We start from the raw sequence: 26,785 nt of genomic DNA, 5'->3' as shown, positions 1-26,785 counted from the left end.
TAATAACATCTCTCTTTCCCCCCCGCAATTTACAAAATGCTGGGAGCAGGTTTTCCTGGAGCCTTTTGAAGGGAAGGACCACCTGCAGCTGTTGGCAGAGGCTGTGCAGGCGAGGCAGAGCAGCCTAGGGCATGGCCTAAGGGCTCCTCTCAGGGCTGATGCACCTCATGGATCAGATGTTTCATGGCCTAAAAGTCTACTGACTGATCGTCCTCTATTAGGGGATGCCTGTGAGACACCCTAGTGTAGCCAGAGGAATCCCACCCTGAGACCCTAAAATGCCAGTGTGAGCAGGGGACTTCTCAATTCAGATTGGTTCTCTCCCAGGGTGAATCATCAAAGTGAAATCCTAACGGTTCCATCTGCTGTAAGGACTGTCCACGTGTCAGTCAACATGTTACCTATCTCCAGTTCCCTCTTCCTTCACCCGTCCTGAAGACAGAGCTTTGAATACATTTTGAATAAAAATTTGAAGTGACAGGTTTATTAGGGTTTGTTTTTTTCCTCTTAGTATTTTTTTTAATATGAAGATAAATTTATTTTTTTATTTTTATATAAAAAATTTAATATTTTTCCTTTGAGCCATGTTCACGGCTGTGTCTGAGTGTCTGTGTCTGAGATAGAGAAGCAGCTAAGGAAGAGACAAGGGATTAAAGAAAACGCAGCTGAAAGATACATTTCTGACCCAGGTTTTCTCTTGAAGAACAGTTTTCATTTCACAACCATCTTTCAGTTTTGGGGCCTTTTCTTCAGAATGCTCTTTCTTGGGATTCCCGATTGCCTGACTATTCTAGAGCTCATCATCAGTCAGTTCTGAATGCATGAAATGTCAAGGAGGTCTTGTTTTGTTTAGTGAGACGTTCATCTCTGACTGTTTTTTGCTGTAGTCCCTTTGGCAGGAGACCAGGTTCCACATTGTTTTCACCAGCACAGTAGCCTGTCCCACTCTCTGAGCAGCCCCTCTGACCTCTCTGACCCTGACGACGTTCCTTGCCACAAGCATCCCAAACACTCTCTCCTCCTCTAATATGCTCACACCAGGATTCCTGGCTTGAGGCATTTGGCTCAATCACAGATGCTAAGCTTTCTTGGAAATTCAACCACAGTTTCATAATTCCAAGGCATGTGTTCATTTTTTCTTTCGTGTTGAGATGAGAAAACATGGGTTTCTGGTCTGCTGTGATGGAAATTCCACCGTGCCTATGGCCATATGATCCTTTTGTTCCCTAACCCAGAAAATGCAGGTACTGGAGACTTTGTGGGCTTCTCATGTGATAAACACAGATTTATTCTCTATTATGTTCACTGCCTGCATCAATGAAAAATTTATCATTTTTACCAAAGTCACATTTGTGTTTTTGCAAGAAGGCATTTTGTTTCTAAGTGTTATTAATTCCAGTGTGACTAACATAACCTGGAAACCTGGAAGCTGAACATTCCCTTTACTCCAATTTTTTGCACAGCCAAGTTCAGAGAACCTTTTACTAAAAAAGAGATCCAATTCTGGATGTTTCCCCTTGTCATCACATCACTAGTGTTGATTACTGTACCCAGTTACCTGTAGTAACAGACGAGACATCAGTAATCCTGCCCTGGCTGCAATATTTTTCAAAATCTTGTTCCACTGTCAGATGTATTTAATACAGTGCATTGATAGATAGTGCTCAGAATTTGTTGGTACTTAGGGTTTTGGAACTGAATAACAATTACCCTTTTGAGGCTGAATACAAAATGACCAGATGCCCCTACTAAAGGCTGAAGACTTTTAGGGCAGACTCTCATTTTAGTTTAGCACATTCCATTTGTTAGTTCTGGCTGGAATCAAATAATCAATAATTAATGATCCTACACAAGTTGTGGCATTTTAGATGTACCTAGGAGGCTCAAAAACATGTTTGAAATTGGGTGCTTTTGAAAACCCTCCTTAATGAAAAGCCTACTGTCCTTAACACTCAATGTCTAATCATGCAACCTTGGCTACAGTGCCTTCTGCCAGGCTTAGAAGGAAAACTAGATGGGATTTGTGATTGGCTGCAGTGGATGAATTGACCTGTTTAAAAATGCTCCTTTATAAAAGTCCTTCAATTCCCCAAGATCCTTGTGAACAATTCCAGTGATAATTTCCCTGCTGCACTGATTTTTTTTCGGAGGGAACTTGCTGAGGATAGTTTTCCTTATTTTCCCCATTTTCTTGGTTTACATGTCTTACCACCTTACAATGGTACCATTGATTTCTGAGAGGTTTGTCTGTGTTTCAGGCACAGTGAGAAATCCCTCTGAGAGACAATACCAATGGAGGGATTTATTTTACTAAATTCAGACATCACAATCTGACATCTGACATACATAGGTCAGCCTTAGCTCCTGGAATTTTAGGCCAAAAAAATGGAGATGTTTCACCTGAGTGTCTCGAGTTTACCTCATCTCCTAGCCTTGTCTCATCTCAGCCAAAGGTCCATGAAATTTAAATTACCTGGGATAACCTTGTAAGCAGGGAGGGATGCAGACCAAGTTAGACTGGCAGATTTTACAAGCAAAAGTATAGAAAAAAATCACCCTAGGACAGCACAAGACATAGCCCCAAGGCATACACCTTCTTTCAGTGAGATGGGCCAATGTTTCAGTACACCATAGTAGCATAATCCTGCTAAGCTGCATTTCACTTCAAGCGTTTAGCCTCGCAAAGGAGTACATAAGCAGACTAGCTGCCTTTGTCACTATGGCAATACAGGGTTCTCACCATCTCAGAGCCAGGGCCGACATGACAGGAGGTGATGTAAACTGTAAGTGCATTAGAGGAAGAATCAGAAGATGAGTTAGCCCCCCACTCAGTATTTTATACATTTATTAGCCTATCTGTCCACTCATTTATGGGATACTTTCAGTGAATTTACATGTCACTGCTGACCTAAATGACAGACACATTCTTATGGATTGACAGCCACCAAATGTACACCCTCTTCATACATTCATGCCCTCTAGGGTATTATTTTTACGTTCAAAATTTTTAAACAACATAATTCCCATTTATATTTCAAATATAGAATCTCCGTTATAAGATCTAAAACGTCAACTAAACTACTGTTTCAGGATGCCTGATAATTACCAAGGATCCAAGAAGGTTCAGCTCACTTTGTTACTGTTGAAATATCCCCAGGAAATTAAACTTTTGACACATTTAAATGACTTCTCTAAATTATTATTCATACTTTTTCTTTATTTCAGACCCTAGAGTTTTATGTCAATCTCTGTTTACAAGTTATGAATGCAAAGTGTATAGCTACGTCTATATATTTTAACTATCCTTCATGTGGTTACAAGACCGTGGGGGAAAGGGCTCATGCAAAAACCGAGATGTATAGAGAGGAATTACAAGTTCTCCAGTTTGCAGAGAGGAGGCGACCTGGGACCCAGTTTGTCAAAGATCTTTATTAGCTCTGAAGGATCGAATCAGTGTCTTGATGAAAAATATGAAACAAGTGTCTACAAGAGCCGGAGTTTGAACTTGGATTCCCTTCAATTTCCTATCTTAATTATATTATGTTCCAAGCTGTGCTTAGACAAATATACTTTCACAAGACCTGTCTGCCAACTTTACTCTTTGTGCATTTCTACCCTCCTGGTTTGCATTAGAGATTTTGTTTAGAATCTCTTTGTTCAGCCAGCATTTTTTCACCTCTTTCAATGTACAGGAGGATCTGCTTTTGTGGTGATTCATGAGTGCCGGGACCCACCCACCTGGAGGCTGTTACTGGAGCCAGGCCAAGGGTTGTATCCAAGCTATGTCTGCACACATGGGTCAAAGTTCATGTTCATTTTGCAGGACTATAATTAGCACAGCAGGTTTAGACAGGAAACTGCTCCCTCTAGACCCAATTTCAAGGCAATTAGGGTTGCGCTCTTTCACCATGGTGCTTCTGAGCTAGATCCTGTCTGACCCACAGTAACGATAACAACGTAAGTACCCATTACTGCACATTGTTGTGGCTTGGCTTTGTGTGACGAAAGAAAGCATATGTTCTAATTATACCTCAACATCAGAGCGGGGCAGCTTGTGGTAAAGATGGAGCTGAAGATCCTCAGCAGATTTTCAGTGTGTTTCTATTTTCCAAAGATATTGGTATGTATATGTACTGCAAGTGGGAATGACTTGCACAGGGTAGAAAATCAATATGCAATCTTAGAGATGTTTCCATCTTGGGTATACTGCCCTTCCAGTACTGCTCCATGGGATTTTGGCTTTTTTAAGTGACCATGTCTGTTATAAGAACTGATTTCATAAGTGAAATATTTTAGCCCTATTATCAGATCCCAGAGGGCTGCAACATCCAAAGTTCAGGAGCAGGACATCAGTGGGATGGCAGAATTCGTCCTCGCACAGAGGACGCACGTTGTTTATGTCTCACTTCAATGCTATTTTGAAGCACTCTTTCATGTATGGTTTCTGCTCTGGCCTTTTGCAAAGGTTGGTATTTTCCCAGAAGACTTTTATACTGCAAGGCATGCCATGACTTGTGGGGGCTCTGTTGAAGGCATACAGGGTAGAATTAAGGTCATCTAAAATAATTAGATTATGCATCTGTTATGCATGTATTCCAAATAGTGTACTAGACTCCCTCATTGGTCGATCCTAGAGGGAAAATGTTCTCATACTAAGATAGGTGTTTAAAATAAATTGTCTCGATCACCCATCCCTGTTTTCTTCCATCAACACTGGAATGTGCCTATGATTAGCTTAGCTCGGACATCTCAACATTTTTGTGGTCAAACTGATGAACTCTGCCTCTCTCGCTCTCCAACCTGTGTTTAGTATTTAGCAAGAGATGTAGGATTAGACTAACTGGCAATTGGAAAGAATAAAACTGGAAGGAAAATGATATCATTAGAAGACCCATGATTTTTTTTCCTTCAAAAGCCAGCTTTTGGGGTCATGCTATTTTGCAAGGATTTGCCTGTTCTTTTAAAATAAAAGTACATTTCTAACCCTTGTGGTTTGGTTGAAAAGGCAAATCTGTTTGTGTGAAAATGTTGAAAGCAAATGAAAACAGCCCCAAATTCTGAGTGTGGAGCAGTATTAATGTTGGCCTTGCCCTGTGCTTTTTGAATCAGTGGTGAAACTGAGATTACTGGTGAAGAACTACCAGAGAAAGAATCTGTTTACTGTAACATGCTCATCCTCCATGCTGTGCCTGAGATACTGTGTTATTAAAGAGTAGCACTTGGAGCGTGGACAACAATGCAGATCGGAGTCATATCTTTTTTTTTAATTTTCTAGGTATATGTGATATTTAGCTGAGAATTTTATTCCTGGTTCCTGAGCAAATTATTGTGATTAATAAATACTCAGAAATAAGAGTCGTGAGATCCTAGCTAGGATTTTATAGGGGAAATTCATATTCAGCAAACAGTAAAGAAGAAAAAAAATACAGAAAAGCTCTTCTAGAACAGCATGTCCATGGCATTATAACAAATATAATTAGTAACAGATGAGTAACTTGCCCAAATAAATTCAAACCCAAGAACAATAGAATCATAGAATCATATATAAAAACTCTCCATCCTGTTCCCCATAACAATGACACCGAACCAAAAATAAAAAGAGGACACAAAAGGTTTGCCCTTAATTGGTCTCATCCTGAGAAAAAATGGTAAAATACAAGGCTGATTAGATCCTTTCATGGTTTCAGTCTATGATGGACTTCTTATCCCATGACTGGGCTTGCACTTTTGCTATATTTCAGTGTCCTTTATTTTGGAAGACATTAGCTGCTTTAGTCTCAGTAAACACCCATAGTTTTGTTTCAGAAATGCAAGCTGGCAACACAGGTTCTACTTTTGAACCTTGAGTCTGCATTTCATCTCAGGACGAAAGCATCTGTTAGCCACCATGTAACAGGGGCTCAGTTGAGTACAAAAACACTGCCTGCCTTCTCACCCTCACTAAACATTTCCTAATGATCCATGGGTTAATTTTTTATTATATGCTGCCCTAAGAGAAGAGATGTTCTAAATCCCAGAACGCAAAATATTTCAGCACCACAGGCTTTGTTGTGTGCTCCCCTGCAGGGAAAGAGGGCATCCTGTGTGAGGAGCAGCTGTTAAATGTTTAAAGATGACAACTTACATAAAAGTTACACTCCACACATCAATGTTTAGCCAACACAGTCCCCTATTTCAGCATAACAGACATTCCATCATCCCACCAAGCATCCCGACCAGCGCTTTTACTATTTTTTTTTTAAGGAGGAAAGAGAAGGAAATATTTTGTAATCGTGGAAGGACAGTTAGCTGTGGAAGGGGAACATAAATTATCATCTGCACTGCTGCAGAACAGTCTTAGCTTTTTGTCTTGTGAGACATCTGTGATACATATATGGAGTGGTAATGAACACATCCTTTCTTGGCAAACCAACTTCTTTTTGTCCTATGTCTTGTAAAAATGTGAGCCTCAACTGCCATGAAATAACACTGCCTCATGAAATAACATGAGTTCTTAATAAAGTGTGACCCTCTGGATTTTTTAGTGTCTGTGCTAACTTGCAGGCATTCATCAGGATTAGGAACATCAAGCTAGATTCAGACTTGTTTGGAAGGCTACAGCTGTAGTATTAAAATAAGGGAATGGGCTTAACTGTGCTGTGGTCATGCCTAAAGTTTAATTGCTAGCACAAAAGCTGGTCCAGTGTTGGCCCATGCCAATCAGCACTCCCCTTTGGATGTTAGAAGCAGCCTGTCGATGGCCTGGGCTAGTTTATCTGCCTGAGAAAAGAAATCCACATTAAAGCTCTGGATTGTTGATACTCATCCTAGTCAGTTTAAAGCATATCTGGGTAACTGCGTGGTTGTCACTTGCCGTAGACATAGCTTACAGACTCATTAAAAAATGAAATTAGTTTCTAGACTCAGTAAGACGGTGCTAGGCAAAGCCACTCACTGAGGAAGCTGCCAGAGCCAAGATATTATAAACTTGGTTATTATAATAGTTTACTACGTTGAGTTCACTAAGGGCACAACCTTCTCCTAGCAAAATGTGTCCTTCCTGTACAAAGATGCCCCTGGTTTTGGGAAGCCTTACAGGTTTAGTGGTTTTTCCCTGAGCAGAGTCTGTGTATGTCTCTGCAGCTTGGCTGGATGTGCTTTGGGTTTTAATGGTCTGGATGTAGAAGGGTTAATCTTCTGCCTCTGTCTTAATCATATTGCAAGATATGGGCAAAGAAAAACACTGTCCCTGTAAAAATAAATACAATTGCCAATAAAAGGCAACATAGCACTGAAGCAACTTTACAAAGCCAAACATGTTTCATATTTAGACTGTATTAAATTTGCTGTAAAATTGGGTCATTATTAAAGAAGTGTGTGTGAGGTAAATAGTAATTTACAATGAGCAGCAGGACCTGAGTTGATAAATTGCAATCTTGGAGCAGGCCAGATGAACCAGGCACTAACAAGGACAGCAACAGCGAAGCATCAGCTTGTCTTCAACTGATCTGCTGTGCTTCTCTGGGATATACCTTTCATCACAGCAATGCCCAGAGTTAGGCAGGTAACTCTGGGAGTCAGTCTGCAGGACTCTGCTTCACCAGGACTCCTAGAACAGTGTTACGAGCCATGGTGAACCTGCAATGGGAGTTCAAGAGAGGCCATACTTCTGTATAGGGGTAGTCGGTTGTGTGAGCTGATGTGTTTTAGTTTCAAAAAAAAAAAAAATTATATAGCCACTCTTTAAATATTTTTTTGGGCAATCTTTCCCAGGAAGGCATGTTGTTGTTGCAGGACGTGGAGTAGAACCCCATGTGCTGGATGCTGAAAAAATGTGCCTCTTCTTCTGCAGACAGGGTAAGGCTTAAAATATTCCAGACCTTATTACTGATATGAGCTAACATCCTATGAAACCAATGCACATGGACCAGTGAAGACCCTACCCTCTATGTGAGTTTAAGGACCATATGAATATCATATCCTGCTGACAGGACTTGTGTTTGAGCACTTGCGCAGCTGAGATACTGTGGATGCAGCATCTCTTGCTCTCTAGTGAATCTTTCTTCAGTGTTCCCCATTGCACAAAGGTCAACCTTCACCAGTTAAAGAACTGCTGCCTGGAGACATATGCCCAAATGTCTCTTATATAGTTTACTTGCTTGACTGAAGCTCCCCGAACAGGAAACAGCTGGCCAAGGTTCCCTCAGCTTTCAAAGAAGAAAGTCAGTCACCTGGGCAATCCTCATTAATGTGGGATGAACTTCTCTCTGAAAGTCTCTACTCCCTCTGTTTTTCTTTCTCTGTCTTTCTCATCCTTTGACAATATAGGAAGCCTAGAATCAAAGCTAGTTGGGCTAAATCTGGACCTAGGTGATTGTCCAAAGTCACCTAGAAACCTTGTGAGAAAGCCCTGTCTCCTAAGATCTTTGTTTAGTGCTTTATCTTTGAATGCTCTGGTGATAGAAGGAAAAAAAAGTAAAGCAGTAGTCTTTAACAATTTTGCTAATAATGTTGCCGTATTTAGTTTGCCTTTGAATTCTTTGAATGTAATTGTAAAATCCAGATTCTACTACCAAGATTGCAGTATTCAAATAACATTAAAGATCACTCAGAAACCCACAGAAATAATAAGTTCAAGAACTAAGACAAAACCCTTTCCAGTTCACCCAGACGGCCTGGGTGTAGAGGGACTCTTCAGTTCCTGAGACATCTCACTGTAAGTACAACGTGAGACATATACTGTAATAGTTAAGCAATGTGGAGTGAATTAGGGGTAAACTGGAAACCTTAATTAAGCATTTTCATTGCTGTTACGGGTTGCAGCCAGGCCTGCGATGTTATTTAAACATAAGGTTTGTGGGTTTGATTCTATGACCTTTTTCCAAGGGAAATGATGGGATTCAAGCACCAGAGGATGTTTCTTGCAGTGTGTAAAGAGTATGATGTATCTCAAATAGCATTCCCATTACATACTGTGATAATAACAGTCATTTCTTTATTTTTGGAGGGTTGCTGGGGATTCCAGGGTTCTTTCACCATTTATGGATATTGGTATATTCTACAGTACTGGGGGGATGTGGGGGGGGGCTGCTTAATAAAAAATCAAGTGGGTTATCTGTGTGTGTTAAACACAGATTGAGACATATTGTTTGGATATTTCAACTTTAAAAATGTTTACTCTGAATATTTTAGGAGGAACAGAAAGGTAAAATCTCTTTCTTAAGCCTAGAGGACTGGACACAGAGGAGTCCAGTGGGAAGACTTTATAAGCTGCATAGCCAAGGCAAAGACACTTCAGGCTGCATTTCTATTGTTAAATATATCTGTTATAGCCATTCAGGGAGTGAATATGGGCCCACAACCAAATGGTGCAGAAAGCTTGTACCCACATCATTCAGTGCCGGCACTTTCTAGTTGTCACACTACGTAGCACTTGGCACAGGTCTTTTCTGGGCATCAGGTAACCTGTGACTCTAAGATATCATTATCCATTTACGTGCATTATTTTTGTTTCAATTTTCCAAAACAGTTTGTGGACCACTCTGTGGACCAGGGGTGTTCTGATGGCATGAACCATCAAAATACATTACATGCCTTGGAGGACTGTTTGTGTTGGAGGATGCAGTATGAGGGTTGGAGCCACGTACACTGCAGTCTTACCTGTCCTGTTTATTGGGAAGGGCCCTTAAGCTGAACTATCCCCCATGACAGGTTTTGTGTTGGATGAAGAGATAGTTCACTCCAAAAGAAAACACAAGTTACAATAAATATTTAGACAGAGTGAATGATCAAGGGAGTAGACTTGAAAGTAAATTTTGGGTAATGTTATCTGACAGTGTGAACGTATCACCCAATATTCGCTAAGGAAGAATGGAAACAGGCAAGTACGTCGCTCAGAGATTAAGGTCAACCAATAGATCATGATGACTTTTGCTGGTGCCATTCATATTTTGCATCCTGCCAGCTGAAATCATCAAAACAAGATAATAAATGTGGAATTAATAAGTAGCCTCAGCAAAATAATATAGACACAGACACAGGACTTTGAGTTGACTACATGTTGTTTGCAACTTTTCAATAGAATTTCCAATAAAAACTTGTTTTCCAGCATCTTCAGAATAAGACTCATTTAAAAAAAATGCTGAGGACAGTCAAGAAATACAGCCATGAGTTTAAGTTTCCTATACAAATGTTCAATCTGTAATTAATTTGAATGACTACAGAAATCATATTTTCTAATAGTTTCCTAAAAAGTGTTCCAGAGTACAAGAGCACAGCTGGGGTCACTCAGTCCTCAAAAGATCAGCCAGTGATTGCTTTACGGAGAAGAACATGCCCTGCCAGGAGTAATCCCATCATCTGTAAAGGGATCCTCCACAGATTTCAGTAGCTTCCAGGGGGTGAATTATTTTTCCCTCTCGTCCCTGTGTCTCCTGCATTGCCTTCATAGCTGGTAGTTCACAACATCCTCAGCAACAGCCATAATGGAGACACAGTGTAAGAATTGAGCAATACAAATATTTACCTTGACCTTGTCATAACACAGGGAGAGATATAGAGACATTTGTCAGACTTCCTGAATTATTCTAATCTTTTTGAGAAATGCAAGAAGAGCCTTGCTGTCTGCTGGCCTTTGAAATTTCACTGCAAGGAAGTCTAGGGTCGAGATTTGCCTTTTTCTTTCATTGTGTGGAATTCCAGATGTATTCATTTGAGCTGCATTTAGTCATAAAAACCAGCATTTTTCTATCATGGGTGATTCTCAAGCAAACTCTGTGAGCCTGCTACGATGCTGGAGCATGAATGTGTGGCTACATATATTCATGCTCTACATAGCAGGGCCCCCACTGGTAAAAACAGACTGACAGTAGTTCAGAGACATAAAAGCAGGAGGCAAAAAGAGAAAAACAAGATCTCTCTGTAGACTCACCTGTGCCTACCACATCAGGCTCAGCAGCGCAGCGCTTTGCAACACCTGGCTGGCTGTGGCTGATAGACGCTTCCGGCGAGCGGTTAATATTAGCTCTATCTCTGCTCTCTGCTGCAGCACTCAAGACATGGTTCAAGCTGTGTTGGTGGTGCATAGTGCAGAGACTGATGCAATACATTGTGGGATTCTTCACTTACCACAAAAAAGGAGAAATCCATGGGAGCAGCATATTAAAAAAGCAAGCAAACAAACAGCAAGGTATGAAAAGAAAGCTACTTCTTCTCTCAGTAAAACCTAATCCCTGGGAAACAGCATATTAAAAAAGCAAACAAACAAGAGGAAATATGCAGAAGAAAACTTTTTCATTACAAGTTAAGTTTTCGGACAGTCAGGAACACCAGATTTGTGATTGCATCTGCAACCTCCACTGAACTGTTCTTGGGCATAGATATTTACTATACAATTTATTTATTGTTATCTGTTCATATTCAAAGGACAAGTAAAGAGAAATAGTTGACTGTGGTCACACAGCCAGGCAGTGGCAGAGGTCAGTCGATGCTTTAATTCTCCCGATAATCAAACTGATGCCCTGTGTACTGCTCTGATGCCCTCAGGTAGATGCTTTAACAAATTCACCAATAGATTACTTGCACTGATTTAATTTTTTTAATTATTACTTTTTTGATGCTCACAGCTAATGTGTCTGTATGCTGCGAGTCTCATGCTGAAGTTTCAAACTCTTTTTAACACTTGTTCAGCATTGCCCATAGCAGAAATGGAAACAGTGAGGTTTACCTATAAGCTTGTGGTTTGCAACCAAAAATGCACTAAAATGCACTAAAAGAAAGAAGAGTAAGAGTCATCAGGAATAACAATTGGACTTTATTTATGAAGAATGTGTCAGATCATCAGAGAAGAAAAAAACCCCACCAGTTTTAGTTAAAAGTGGAATTGGCAAGTAAAGGCAATGAGTGAAAACAATTTAAAAATAAGAGAATATAACAAATGAGAAGGTTGGAAATACGTTTTGGGATTTCTCTCTAATTAGGTGGTTGATAAGGGAAGCTGAAGACATCAGACACTATCCAGAGTTAAAAAGGCCAAAGAGAGGAAGAAAGAGAGGTTTTTTAGGTGTATCAGGAACAAATTAAATGCTAGTAACAACAAAGGTAGCATGCTTCTAGTCTGTATTTGGGAGCAAGCAGGATGATACACTAAGATCACATGAGGATGATAAACTTCCTTCTGACCCTTTAGTGGTTCAGAGAACATGAAATGACTGTTTTTGAAATCAGCAGGCCTGGATAACTGACTCGGGCATCTTAAAGTGAAGCTGATGTGGTCTCTGGTTCCCTGATGTTTCCTTTTAATCTCACAATACTGGGGAAATTACGAATGACGGGAAAAATGTTAGTTCTCTGCCAATATTTGCTGAGGACAAACAAGACAATGCAAAGATAGGCTGAAAGCCAACCAGCCATTTGTATCAAAAAGAGACATGTTCATAAATCAACAATGACGCTAAAGGCTAGGACTACAATTAATGACCATTAATGACAGGTTAATATGAAAATAGCTCCTATCTAAGAAAACTGATATTTTGCATATGGCAGTAAACTGACTGATTAAGGAGACTGCATAGCTTCATAACTAACACTAGATATTTTAGGCTTTTAGTACCACATAATATTCTAAATAAAATCAGATAATATATGCCCTGTACAACATTGAAGCATATTTTTAATGCATTAAGGAACCACTTAACTGACAGCTATTGCATAGATTTTATCAAGCAATAGATCTGCTAGTGGATTTCACAGAGATTGGTCCAAAACCTGCCAAGTTTTTATCAGCAGCTTTAGGGTTGAATCTAGAGCTTCCTAATGACATAAAGATTGGCAGACTACTAAATTATCCTGTGACTAGGTGATAATAAAAAGATGATGAAACATTTTGTAAATTGGGCCCATTGAAAGTAAATGCAATTGAATAAAGGTGGCACCTGCATCCTAGAAACACAGACCAAAGCAGACCTAAAGATGATATTGGATACACAGATTAATTTTAACCTTAAGAATGATGCTGGGGGAAATTACATCACTGATGTGATCATTAGACATATACAGAGGAGGAAAGTGAGTAAGAGAAGGGATGTGATTTCTACCTGGGTTTGTAGCAGCAGTGAGTCCTAGAGTACTGCATCTTGGCCTGATAACCATCTTTTTAAAGGCATGTTGAAAAATTGTACAGGAAGCAAAGAAAAGCCACAGAAAAAAACTAAAGGGCTGCAAGAGAATATCTCACAATGAAATAAGTAAGTTATTAGAAAATTTGGCTTCTCTAAGTTACTAGGTAAGAAAAATGAGGTGCCCTTTGGAGGCATGGAGAAAATACAAAGAAAGAGAAATTGCACAGGAAACATTGGCTAGCAGTTAAAATGAGACAAGCTTAAGGTAGAGGCAAGGTCTACCAGTCTCTCCAAAGGGAGACTGATTAGATCACTGGAACAAATCAGCAAGAGGAGTGGTGGCAGCTCAGTCTCCTGCTGTTTGCAGTCATGGCTGGATGCTTTTCAAGATAATGCTTTAGCATGACCTGATTGCAGGCAACTGGGTGATGTTCTGTGACTTGCAATTCACAGGAAACAAGAAAGGTCGTCTTAAACCCTATAAAAATGGCCCTGCTTTGAGCTGCTAGTAATGCACAAGGTATATCTATATGTTACTGTACAGAGATTTCAGAGCCAATTGCATTAATACGTGTAGGCATATCTCATTTTTTAATAAAGGATTATGAAGCAGGTTATATGAGAGTCCCCCCATTTTTCTCTGTTCTTTTTGACCCCTTTCTCTTCCTTTCATGGTAGCAATCCAGCATGTCAAACATGGCTAGTTCCTCAGACCCCCATGTATGCATCTGGCATTGCATATCCATCAGTGATGCATTTCCACTATGTAGCAAATTTCCTACTGAAAAAAAAAGCCAACCCCCAAAACCACGCAGTTCCATGGAAGGGTGTCTTCTGCAGCTTCCCATAGAAGTCAATAAGTGGGTTGGACATCCCATAGTGCATATCTCCATAAGGTATCTATACATGACCAAACAAACCCAGGCTCCCTTTATGGTCAATGGAAACCAATCAGTTGCATCCATGAGGTTGAGGGGGTGGTTCATCTCCTGAAGTACACACCTATATGTGGGTGGATGAACTGAACCATAAACTCCACTGACTCAACTGGCTATGATGGCAGCCCAGACAGCCAGCTCAGGTTTACCTCCTACAATGGCAGATGTGATGAATGCCACCTTTTTTGGTCCTACAGATCTTCCTTTAATGCTCTTCCTAAGGGTTTTGATGTGAGTAGCATATAGGGCCAAACTGAATACATTGCTCTGGCCTATGTTGCAATTACTTTTATTTTATATGGTAAAGGAAACTAAATGTCTCTGCTTTTTTAGGACACGGGCAAACAAATTACTTCAACACATGCATAAACTGCATGGGAAGGACTTCATCACATAGAAACTTTGGCCAAGTTGGGGGAAGATGGTTTTATATTTCTATCATCATACATCTGTCTCAGATGAAAACTTATTTAAAAAATTAAACCTTCTACCTTGATACAGCTCTACCTGTCACTTGTTTCTTTCCCCTTTCTCCTCTCATCTGAACATGGAGTTAAGGAACAGCTCCCAGAATTCCTGCCAACTGCACATGACAATGTGATGATGTAATATAATTTCCTCTCCATGGTCCATATGTGCTAAGGCAGAGACTATGCAGATATGCCATATTTATGGGATAATGACAATATTTCCTAAAACAGAGCAATTTTTTACTGCTTGTACTGGGCTCCAAGTCATTACCACATCTTTCAAGCAGTATTTCCCAAACCTCATGATTAGTAGGGTGAATGCAAGGAAGTGCTGCAAGGAATTACTCAAGATCAGAGTCATTTATACCAGAACTCCATCACATTCCATTCTGTTTACAAAGAGAGAATATGGCAGTCACATAATCTAGGGTTGATCTTGGATCAACACATACAGCATGTTGGGGATATTCAGCTCTGCTACATGTGTTCAGGCCCACTGGAGAGGCAGCTGTCAATGGGGCATCGTTCTCTCCCAACAGTGCGGCTGGAGGAAGGCTTTGCCGTTCCCAAGTGTGGGGTTACAGTCTTTTGTATGGTGGCAAGCCCAAAAGTTTGTGAGTCCTGGTTCAAGTCCCAGGGGCTATTGGGAGAAGGGAGTTCTGCTACTGTCTCCAGTGCTGGTTCCTGTCAGCTGCTCTATAGTAGGTATGAAAATTGCACAGCAAAGAGAAAGAATAGACTGAGGATTTGGTGTGCAAATCTCTTCTGAGACCTCAGCCATTCTGCATGTGCAGGTACAAATCAGTCTCCAGAAATATATTGTGTAAACACCTTCAGTTTTAAAAAAGGCGTAAGCAAACATCATCAATTGTAACCTACCTCTCACCCTGAGCCCACCTCAGTGTGAAAAGTTGAACTATGTGATCTCCTAAAATCCCTTTGAGCATTATGTCTATGATTTTAAGGGTTATGCCTTTCATGCAACAGTAACTACTCTGTAAATGCCAGATTCTCCAGGGTACTCCAACTCCTTTATGTTGCTTTGGGGAAGCAGAGCAATTAACTGCCTTAGCTGGCTTTATAGCCTCTTTGTGTCTCTGGGGCCGTGCAAAGGGTTTTGATGCATTTGCTCTTGCAAAGCCTAGGGCATGCTAATGGTAGGTGTAAGAACAAACCTTCTCACCTGGGAGAAGGCAACAGAAACAATCATGCCCAGAAACCTTCCAGAGACCCCAAGCGCACTGAAGGGCATTGGGCTTACCATTAGCTGGGGAAACAGGAACATGTATTTTATGGAGTTTTCCAAATAATTTGCCAAAAGTCTCGCTTCCAGCTAAGAATGGGTACAGAAATGCTGCTGGATGTGCAAGAACTAGCACGTGTGTGGTTTAAGGGATAAGCTGTGGAAAAAACTATATCATCAGGAGCTAGATTTGGGACTTATATGCCCACTGCAACTCCTTGTTCCATGCTGTAATAGGATTTCACATTATCTAGCCAGCCTGCAGCCCAAGATCATGAAAAGTTCATGCATATGAAACATCTGTTTTATCATTCACGACAATAACTCAAACAGCAGATAATTTACTCCAGCACTTTCTTCACCGTGCTTCTCCACAGGAAAGTACAGTGGAAACAGCTATCCCTCAATAAGTATTTGCAGCTCTCCGGAATGCTTACGGGGAAGATGATACAAGAAATGCAGGCTTTGGGCTTGTTGGTGTGGATGTGCTGCCATTTTGACTTTTTCTAGAGCAAAACTTTTAAGAAAAGCTGGGAGAGGATTCATGCACACTAGTGTACGTCTGAGACCATTTAATACCCTATCCCTCTTCAGAATTCCCATGCCCCAATTTTCAAGGAGAGTGTGTAATTAAGAGACATTGATAATTGAATACAGAGGGCTGATACCTTTTGTCATTTGATGGCACAACTCTTTCTTAGGCATCTGCTTCTCCAACCCAGTGCAACACTGAGGTTACTCTTCGCTCATAGAAGCAATGATCCTACAATATTTCTTCTTAGTAACCTCATCCTGGTGAAAATGAGTTGGTAGAGGATCCTGGTTCCGCCCAGTCTCCAGACTGGAGGTGAAACACAGCCTGTGCTGGTAACGGCTGGCAATTGCATGCATCAGACAGATGGTCTATGAGGACATGCAAGAAGTGGAAACTAGGTCAGTTTACTAACGATGCATATAAAAGAATTGCTGGAGCATGTAGGGACAAAATCATAAAGGCCAAAGCACAGAATGAAATACAACTAGCGAGGGACATAAAAGGTAACAAAGAGCTTTCTATTAATATTTCAGCAGGAAGAGGAAGATGAAGGAAGAAGCTGGTCCTCCACTTCTTAGTGAGAAAGGAAAGCTAATAATGCCTGGAGAGCTGAAGTGGTTAATACCTTTCACTAAAACTGCTATGGCCCAATGACTAATATGCTAACACCAATGAGTGGGAAGGAGGAATTCAGTCTACCATAAGCAAAAAGCAGGCTAAGGGAATTCTTTGAAAATACAGATATTTTTGCTCAGAGAAGTGGCTAGACACTGTCTTGAAGGATACGTGAGACTTAAGAGGGAGAGAAAAGGGCAGATATGGGTCTATTGATGTGGAGAAAAAGGAAGATCTAGGGAATTATCAACCAATCAGCATACTTTCAACACCTAGAAAAATGTTGAAACAGCAAGTGGAACAGACCATTTTTGAACACTTTGAAGATCAGAAGGAGCTTAGCAACACCAAGCATATGTTGGTTAAAAACCAATCATGATTAAAAGAAAACCAGATTCGTGACAGATCTTGAGGATATGAGAGACAGAGTACGTACTGTAGAAGGTGATTAAGTTGCTGTGGTGTGATTTCATCTTGGCTGTAGTAAGACTTTTGGACTTATCTCACATGAAATTTGCTCAAGTGAGATGGGAATCTAGCCCAGATTAAATCCTGTAATGTTGATGGCTATCTGATAGGAGAGTTATCCTTAGTGGGGGTTATCCGTGCTGCTCTCTTGCCCTGGAGGAATAGCTGGAGCGGGGCTCTAGGATGTAGCCTGGAGTCTTTCAAAATCTTCCTGTCTTGGACAGCAGCACATAGGAACTACCTCTGCTGATGATGCAAGTCAGGGTCTGAAAAGAAAAGAACTCGCAGAGATCCTCTGAAATAGTCAGTTCAAAAAGGAGTTCAGGACAACAGTAGGCATGGGGTTGGCTCAGGCTCCTCAGCTGTATCAACAACACTGACTTATTTTTTTTTCTCCAAGGATGAAGGAACAGGACTGACATGCATTTGCCATAGGAAAACTAGTACAGGGGAAATAACAGAGAGGGAGAGAAATAAAGCCCTGCAGGTTACTGGTTCTGCCAGGGCATATCTGAGGGTGGTTACTGCTGCTGTTTAGATTTTGATGCTATTATCAGCCATTTTATCCCAGAAGATTTAACTGATGTCACAGACATCCTCCCTCTTCTGCTGCAGTGGCAACCAGACTTGCTTTCCCAGATGCTAACAACAGGGTTGTGGCCATTCAGGTGACCACCTGTTTTGCCTTGGCAGTCATTCTGGGCATTCCCATTCATGGGAGCAAACAGCGTGGTGGGAATAGGTGGCTTCCTGCAGAAGTAATCTAGGGATTGCTGTTCAAGGAGAAGTAAGTGGGAAATAAGTGAACTCTAGGAGGTGTAAACAGGAGGTCTCCGTCTAGGCCCAGTGCTAGTCCTGGTTTTGGGCACCTCAAAGATTACAGGGAGAGCAAGAAATTATGATGTCTGAGCAAAGAGTGGGAGAACTGGGGAAGGAGAGAAGGCTTCAGTGGAGGTATGCGTATTGTCTTTAAACTGGTTAAATGCTGCAATGAAGAGGAAAGAAATAATTCCTCCAGTGTGCCCAAGGAACAGTGGACTTCTTACACTGCAGCAAGGGAGATTTAAGGTAGACATTAGGCTTAACTCTCTAACTCTGAAGACAGTGAAGGCCTAGAATAGGTTGCTGCAGAGTGGGTAGAGGGAAGCAGTCTTGCTCCCTGAAGACAAAGTTAGACAAACATCTGTCAGGAAGAGTTTAGTTAATACAGTTTGTTCCTTGGGGCAGGGCAGATATGAGAGGACCCCTTGAGTCTCTTCCAGCCCTCTGACTGTACCTCAGACATATTCCCTTGCCTGCCTCTCCCTCCCATTTTTCTTCTTCAGCTCCTGAGTCTGCTCACTAGAGGCTCAGTGCCTTGGCCTTGCTCTCAGCCCAGGCTCTTCCCTGCTCCAAAAAACAATAAGCCTGGGGTCCTGAGGCAGGAGAGAGGTTGTGATGGCTCCCACCCAAGGAGGTCCCTTGCCAGGAGATGCACTCCATCACTGGCACCCTGAGGGAAGCAGGGCCTCTCTGTCACCTGGGCGGACACTTTCCCCAGGTACATTTCAAGGACCCTGACCCAGCATATGGTGCATAAATAAAGCCAAGAGGCTTTTAGTACATGAAAGCTTTCCTAAGCTGGCCACCTTACTTGTAGTCTCAGCATCCACCTTGAGGCCTCAAACGGGTCAGAGATTTTTCTTTCTAAGGTGCTTCTGGAAGGTGACACAAGATGAGGACAACAGTCCCCACTGTGCAAAGAGAAGGGTGTCTTTCCTGGGAAACCCCTTGCCTCCATGGACTGCAAGAACTGGAAGTAACTGAAAATAACGAAAACTATCTACCTCCAAGGTAGCATTGTGGTGTCTCAGTCATGGGGGCGAATTGTGCATTTTCCTGGCTCCATGCTGAATCCTGTTCTGTGAGGTGCTGGGAGTGCAGCCAGCCAGTCCCTCAAGGGCTGCCACCAGGAGCCAGGGACAGCATGCCAGAGAAATGCATTTGAGACTGAAAAAGCAAACAGATAAGACTGCAAAAGGCAGCAGAAAGAGTTTGCCAGATTAAGCTAGAACTTAATGGTCAAAAGTGACCACTTTTGCTTGAAATTCCAGTTTCCTCCGTTAAAACTGAGCACTTGCATTTGTTCTGAGAGGTGCTTTCTGTGGGGTGCCCCAAAGGACAATCTGAGATGTGGGGGTCATGTTGTGACGGACCCAATGGAGGTCAGGGAGTCAGAGTGAGTGGGAGTAATGGAAATCAGCCTGCATGGAGCTGAAGGACCCTACGGGATCGGGGGGTGGGGGGGAGGTGGCTTCACTACAGCTAAAATAGTTCCCACTGTATTGCAGCCTGAACACACTATTTAGGGATTGAAACCATGTTATGATAGGCCCTGAACAACAGTCCTGGGCTCTGCAAACGTAAAGACTGCACCTTGTAACCCAGTAGAAAGCAACAGCTAAATCAAAAAAGCTACTGGAGTGGGAACAGAGTGAGAAAGGCCCTTTGATTCACTGGAATCAGCCCCAAAAGTCCTCAACCTGGGATATCTGAAGTCAAGTTAGTCCCTTCAGGACTTTAAGTCAACAAACTTCTCCCTTGTCAAGTAAGGAGTGGGTATCGTGACGGCGTTAGGGCAGAAAATGACACTGTGGAATATGGTGAAGAGTTTTCATTTTTGGCATCTAATGGTGCTACTAATGTCAAATTGAGTTCCAACTTATGAATAATAGGAACGACCATCTCAGCTTTTCAGGGCTGATGGATGTACAAGTTGTATTTTTAGCTTTCCTTTTTTAAAAAAAACCACACTCGCCACAATTTTTTCTAATCGTGGGGGATACAGGTTTTACCCTCTGTATATTTTTACGATGCTTAAAACCAGGAATAACTAATGCAGCCTCAGGAGCACAGTGCTGTGGATCCCATGCAGGGATCTTCTCCTTTTCCTTCCCCGCTCCCGTGCTGTGCCTGTCTCACACAGTGTCCCAAACTATGTCCTCCTTGTCCAAATTCCCTTTGGGAAGCCTGTCCTGGCTGAACGTGTGCAGCCCAGCAGTTTGTCAGGGACTCAACAATTTTAGGCGTGATTAAAGGGAGATGGACCAAAGCCATGTTAAAAAGAAAGAAATACTGCCAGAACCCGTGAAACCATTTTATTACTTGATGAAAAGGAAAAGCATTTTCTGGATCAAGGTAGACATCAACTGCACCAACCTTTCCCCTGAGCATGTGGGCTCAGGGCCTTGTTCCAGCCTGTTCTTCTCCTTTTCCCTCAGGTTGAATACAAGTCTATATCAACCCACCTGCTCTAAAAGGATGACAGGAAGAACAGGAAGGAAAAATAAGCCCAGAAGGAAACAGTGATTACTCTGTGTAGTGCCCTCAGTCCAGGAGAGGGTGGAAAGTTTTATCACACTAGGCAGGGATGGAGCAAGGTGGACGCTGATCACAAACAGCAGAGCTTGGTGCAGTGACCTGCTCTGGCACGCCGGGTGTGATACATCACCTCCCGTGCCCTGTTCCCTTTCTTTGCCTCGGGACTGTGTCTTTTGGGTTGGCAAACAACGGTGCTCCAAATGAAATTAGGAAACAAAATCATAATGCTCCCAGTTTTGTAAAACTGATAACGAACGCTAGCAGGAATTGTGGTAAACGCCCTCCAGGGCATGGAAAAGTAGTTTATTATCATCTTCATTATAATCTATATAAAATTTATATAGATTTATATATTTTATATATTTTATATTTATTTATATATATTATCTTCATTTATAATGCTTCTGATGCAATTATCAATGGTAATAAATACACGTATATCCTGAATGCTCTCCATAGGTGAGACCTCCTTCTGCTGAGGTCTCTAAAACAGCCCATATCAGACCCTCAATTTATTCACCTTCTTGAGGCAGAACCACTCTATATCCACTGGAAGGTGACTGCATCTTTGCACTTTGAAAGAGTCCAGGGAAGAATTTGTGACGGACTTAATATTTTACTTCCTAAGGCGGTAGTACGAAAATGAATACCTTTGTTTTCACCCTTTTTGCTTTTATAACTGAGACTAAATTAAGGAAAAATATTGGCATGGGCTGGGAGGAGAAAAAGCTCAAAGTGCTGCTTGCAAGAAATAAAAAAATAAAAAGATGAGAACTTAAGAACACATGGACTACGTGTGCCTAAAGTAGCAGTATTTTTGTAAGCACTACATCAATAAAGCTGCTTTCCCCACAGATTTGTGTCTGGTGGCTGACTGCTAACTCCAGCTGAAGTTGTTTTCCTGCAGTCGGCCATCTGAGAGGTCTCAGCTGTGTGGCTTCTCTGGTGTCTAATAGTGCATGAGTAAACACTCCACTTTTCCCAAAGGTGTAATACTTCTATGGCCTCTCTCTTCTTCCTCGGTGCCTCCTTTCACAAAATGAGCAGGAATGTGATCGTCGGTGAGATATCTCTCTTTCTGTCAAATTTGGCTTAATTTTGGCCAAGAGGCTCAAAGGATTACTGCAAAGGGACACAGACAGACAGACATGAACACGTACGAAGTGACTGCATAAGCTCCATTTCCCCAGGAAACAGAGACTGAAAGCAGCTCTGTTGAAAGAGAAACGTTTACTAACCAAATACCAAAGGAAACATTGAATAAAATGTTACCAAAGTTAGAATGCAGAATTTGGATACTCAGGCCATAGAGGGAAAACAGGTCCTCGAATATTTCATGTTTGAAACAGGTTTGATCTCTTGGGGATCTATTCATAACTTTTCTAAACAACTCATAAGGTTTCTTTCTTATTTTCTTTAATATTAAAAAAAGTCTATTATTTGTCTGCATTTATTAACAAAATATTTTAAAAATAACACATGGGCTAGAAGGGTAGACCTACTTTCCAACAGAAAAACAAGCCCATCTGAGATAGGAGATGGTTATGTTTTATAGCCTTCATTCTTTTACACTTAATGCAATTTCGTTGGCTTGGGTTTTTTTTCCAACCAAAGATATGTATAATCTAACCCAACCTTGGAAATTCACTGACATATTTACAATGCTGGGAAGCCTCAGTGCGTGATTGAAAGGTCAAATCTGATTCCAGTTTTACCTAGACCCAACTGGAAGCAATGGCACTGGCCACAGTGAATTTCCAGCAGAACAGAGGAGATTTCCTTCCTCGTGTAGCCAACTCCATCCCAGAGACCGGAACAATATTGCCTCACCAGTAGAAGGAAGAAAGGCCCAGATGAATGAATAGTTGTGTAATTCTGTGGTCACTGATCTAGAGAATAGAAATACCAGGGTGTGCACATTATTTGCAGTGGGTGAAGTCATTTTTTGGAGCATGTCATAAAATCACTTGTCAAAGAGACCATGATATGAAGGAGGCCAACCTACAAAGGGAGGATACCGTGCCGCTTCAGGAATGTGTGCAATATTTGTTGGGATTCTTCATCTTTTCATCCTTTCATAGTTTGTTAGTCCATATATTTTCCTCTCTTTTCATGTGCATCAAGAAAAACATCTGCAGGAGGCAAACCCAAAGGTTAATTCCTCCCCTGCACTTCCCGCATTTGTTCAAATAGTTGAACTAATATTTATGAATAATGCATTGCACCCATGAATGCCACAAATCAATGCAACTCCAAGGACTTCATTTTTATACCAGCTGAGGTTCAGACTCAATATGTGTTATTAATCCAGATTCTTTTATTGTTTAGCAAATATTATGTAAATCTGTATTTCCAGAAGACTACTCTTCTACAACAAGGATTTATCAGAGCTTGTTCATATTTCTGGCAGATTCCTGATTCTCTGTGGCCTGTTCATTTTGGTTATTAATTATTCTCAGAGCTTGGCATCTTATTTGTGTGGTGGTTTGTTGTTTGGGGTTTTTTTAAATCTTTTTTATTCTAACTTCTGTTTGAAAGCTTTAATTAAGAAACTGATGTTTTTTGAGAGCAGATACTGAGACAGACAATTGCTCAGGAAAAACACTGGATACCCCAGAGTACTGTTGCTGCTGTCATGAATGCCTGGTACTGGTTCAAAACCATCAGAATGTCTTTTTTGCCCACATAATAGCCACATAAATGTCCAACAGGAAATTATGAGAACTTAAGAATAGATGAACACAATAGTCAGGCCATTGCTTTTGAGGGCAATGAAGAAAATACAATATCTGAAGTTACTGGCATCAATAATTGAAGATCTAATATAACACATATTTGTAAATTGATATAAAGTTCTACAATGTTTTTAACTGGGAACTTAGAGAAACTAGTATTTTAATGGCTTGGGTTTTTGTTACTGTCATTCAAACCCTCATGTTTTCTTTCTCAGTGGAACAGTTCAGCCACTGTCAGCCAGATTAATACTGCTGAAATCAACAGAGTCACACAGATTGACACCAGCTGAAGACCTGTCCTAATAAATCTGAGTCTATTTATGGGGGATGAAACCACAGTCATGTCTCCCCAAAGGCAGTATTCTCACTCGAATATAAATGGTTTTGGCTGTATGAATGAATTAAATATTGAAAGTTCCATTTTTCAGACTTAGCTGTGGCTTCACCCGTATCAGTGGATCTGATTTATACCAGCTCTTTGGAGAAATAACCACTCAGTTCCCCGGAGTGCTGATGGTCAGGCTGGTTTAACTGAACTACCTGATTTTCCTTTTAGCTGTTGGGTGTATTATCACCCTTACAAGCATGCCGGCATGAGGACTGCAAGCCACACAGCATGGTGCATTCTTACTCAGTAATGGAAACTTGCGCTGAATAATATTTCAAGTTACCTCCCTTCACCTGGCACTTTTTAAGGGACTGAGGGAATCCAGTGGTGGATTTACTACATTAGCTCCTTGCTGGTACCTTATGCATCATGGTACCAGGGATACAAGGCTGAACAGGAGCAAAGGAGCTTTTGGCTCTCTATCCATATTGTGATTCCCATCCATCTTCTTTGGAAAGACTGTTTAGACAGCAAAAGAGTGAGTCCTCCTGCTGTATTGCAGCTTCTTGCACTCTTGTGGTGTCAAGTCTCATCTGCAAAGGCCAGCAGCTCTGTGGAAATGAGATACTCACCTGTGTTGAAGTGGGGCTGGCTGAGTGCTCAGATGCTTGATGTTATCAAGAGTCAGCTAAACCAGATGTTTTCATACTCTTGTTTCTAAAGCTTCTTTGATATTTCAAAGGGCCAGGCTGATGTAACTCTCCTTCCCATCACCTAAGTAGTAACAACAACAATAATAGATGGTGCAGTTTGACTCCCCCACCTCCCTTCCCATTCCAGGATGCGCCTCCTGAAGCGGGAGAGGTTCCTAGCCTTTCTGCTGATGGCAGGCCCAGCGGGGCCCCCGCTATTCAGCAGGCAAATCCTGCATGGAAGGGGTGTCTCCTCCATCACCCCAGCATGGAGAAAGGCAGAAAAAAGGGCACCCTGGTAGAAAATTAACACAGCTACTTGTTTGGCTTGTTTAAAAGCCAGATTCATGACTCAGCCTTTACCTTTTATGAGTCAGGAAATTCCAAGGTGCTCTTTTTTCCCTTGGACTTGTAGTCAGACTCTGATCTCACTTATTACAGGGTAAATCCACTACAGGCAAGGAGCTATTCCTGCCACACATTTGCAAGCAAGAGCAGCATCCATCCTCCCTGAACTCTCTTTCTGTTCTTAGCAGTCTCTGTGTTCTTTGGCCAGCTACAGCTCTCAGTAAAAGTGTCAGGCACATCAAACAGCATAAAATAAATCAATCCATTTCCCAGTTTATTTTGTCTAAAAAGACTGTAAAATGGAGTCAAATTGAGAAACCTGTTTATGTGGCCAAGAGGCCTAAGGGACATATTGAGGAAGGAGTGATATTAAAGTGTTCGGCTAACAGAATCAGAGCTAGTTTACACTGGGGCATGCTACCTGTTTCCAGTTCACTGTGGACGGCGTGACTGCAGAGTGATGGATAGTTGCATTCACAGACCTAATGTCCATGGAAGGTGAAAGGTAAAGAGACAAAAATCATTAAAACTATAAAATTGCTTCGAAGTCCAGAAAACCAATTAGATACTGAGACTTAAAAGCAATGTGACTTCCTTGTTTTATTGAAGAGAAGAGTCAGCAGTGATTTACTGAGCCCTTGCATGTTTATATGTTGGAAGAAAGTACTGAATTCTTGTCAGCCAAGCAGACATTGGCAGAAAGATGAAACTAGCAAACTCAGACTGAAAATAAGGCACAAACTTTTAATAGTGAATGTAACTGAACTCACCAAAACACGAAGTGGATTTTCCATCATTTGAAGATCTTAAATTGAATTTAAGTCTTTGAACAAGACAGAGAAGTATCTTTCGAGCCTCCATTTATTGGGGTCAGTACAAGACTCCCCAGGATTAAGCCAGGGTGATATAGGATTGCAATGATGTCTTTTAGCATTGTCACCTTTAGAGGGAACTGGGACCCCCCAGAAGCAGAAGCCAAGGCGTGGGCTGCTGACATCACTGAGTTAAACAAGAGCCTAAATGTCCCTGTCATATGAGACTTAATGAAATAACCTTATACCCAGTCACACCTGTAAGCGCACCAATGTGCTATATCCACACAGGAATCGCTATCCGAAGGGCTGCTGAGGCAGCTGGATGTCTCAGCACCTCTGCCCTGGAGCTGCAGGCCTACTCTTTGATCCCTGTCTCATCCAAGCTAAGGCAGAGTGTCTGGTTTATGATCACCACATGACAAACTCCCACGACCACCATGAGATGATCTGTGGAGCTGCGAGCAGCCAGATGTCCACATCTCAAAGACTCCATCCTTGCTGACACACTTGACCACAGCATTAGCTAAGGAATTCACTGAGGGGAATGAAATATGCAGCGGAAATAGGAAAAACAGAGTGAGATAACCAAATGTTTTTTTGGAAAAAGACCCAAAAACAACACACTGCCATTTCTGGTGTCATTTATAAAGTGTTCTTTCCCTTGATTTTATAGTCTGATAACTCAGGAGCTTTGAACTCCTGTTCCTCTTCCATTTGCAAAGCTACTTTTGCTAGGACTGCTAGCATGGCCCCTTCAGCTCCAAGCCAGCAAGCACGACTTGTACGAGGTATTAGCCACCTACTTTACATCTGAGCTTATTACCCTAGGCTAATCCATCTAGTTTCACCTCTTTTTTTAAGAGGCCATCTCACCTAGGTCAGAGGAATTGCACTCTCAAAATGCTCCTTTCACTTCACAAACTATTCGGGGATATGGACCCCAAAGTCAGGCACTGAGTGGTAGCCATGTGCAGAAGAACACCGGCCAGGTGATGTGGAGATAGCAGGCTTCTTTCTAGATTCCTCCGCAGAGGAGAGTACCTGTGGCTGAGTATTGCTGGTGTAGGAGGAAGGATGTGTGCTGGTGACAGAGAGGAGTGAGAGAGAAATATTGAAATAGAGAGGGGTAGCATGAATGAAC

At 41.5% G+C, this 26,785-nt stretch overlaps 1 protein-coding gene and 1 long non-coding RNA gene across 2 annotated transcripts in view; one reads left to right on the top strand and one right to left on the bottom strand.

Annotated features, from left to right (window-relative positions):
- Window positions 1-7,776: 7,776 nt before the first annotated feature.
- The window catches only part of CCN4 (cellular communication network factor 4), a 57,036-nt gene continuing 38,027 nt past the window's right edge, over window positions 7,777-26,785 (top strand). Inside the window, exon 1 of the mRNA XM_072851848.1 lies at window positions 7,777-7,836. Coding sequence (XP_072707949.1) covers window positions 7,792-7,836 — 45 coding nt within the window. The 5' untranslated portion in view covers window positions 7,777-7,791. The remainder of the gene's footprint in view (window positions 7,837-26,785) is intronic.
- Window positions 21,173-24,553, bottom strand: LOC140647351 (uncharacterized). Its single transcript, XR_012040714.1, has 4 exons — window positions 24,422-24,553; window positions 22,732-22,858; window positions 22,442-22,615; window positions 21,173-21,848 (listed from the first exon to the last, which is right to left on the bottom strand). It is a non-coding gene; the product is annotated as an uncharacterized lncRNA (long non-coding RNA).

The sequence above is a fragment of the Ciconia boyciana genome, chromosome 2 (genome assembly GCF_034638445.1).
Source record: "Ciconia boyciana chromosome 2, ASM3463844v1, whole genome shotgun sequence".
Classification (NCBI taxonomy): domain Eukaryota; kingdom Metazoa; phylum Chordata; class Aves; order Ciconiiformes; family Ciconiidae; genus Ciconia; species Ciconia boyciana.
Note: the sequence above shows the minus strand (reverse complement) of the source record. Positions and strands in the feature narration are given on the sequence as shown.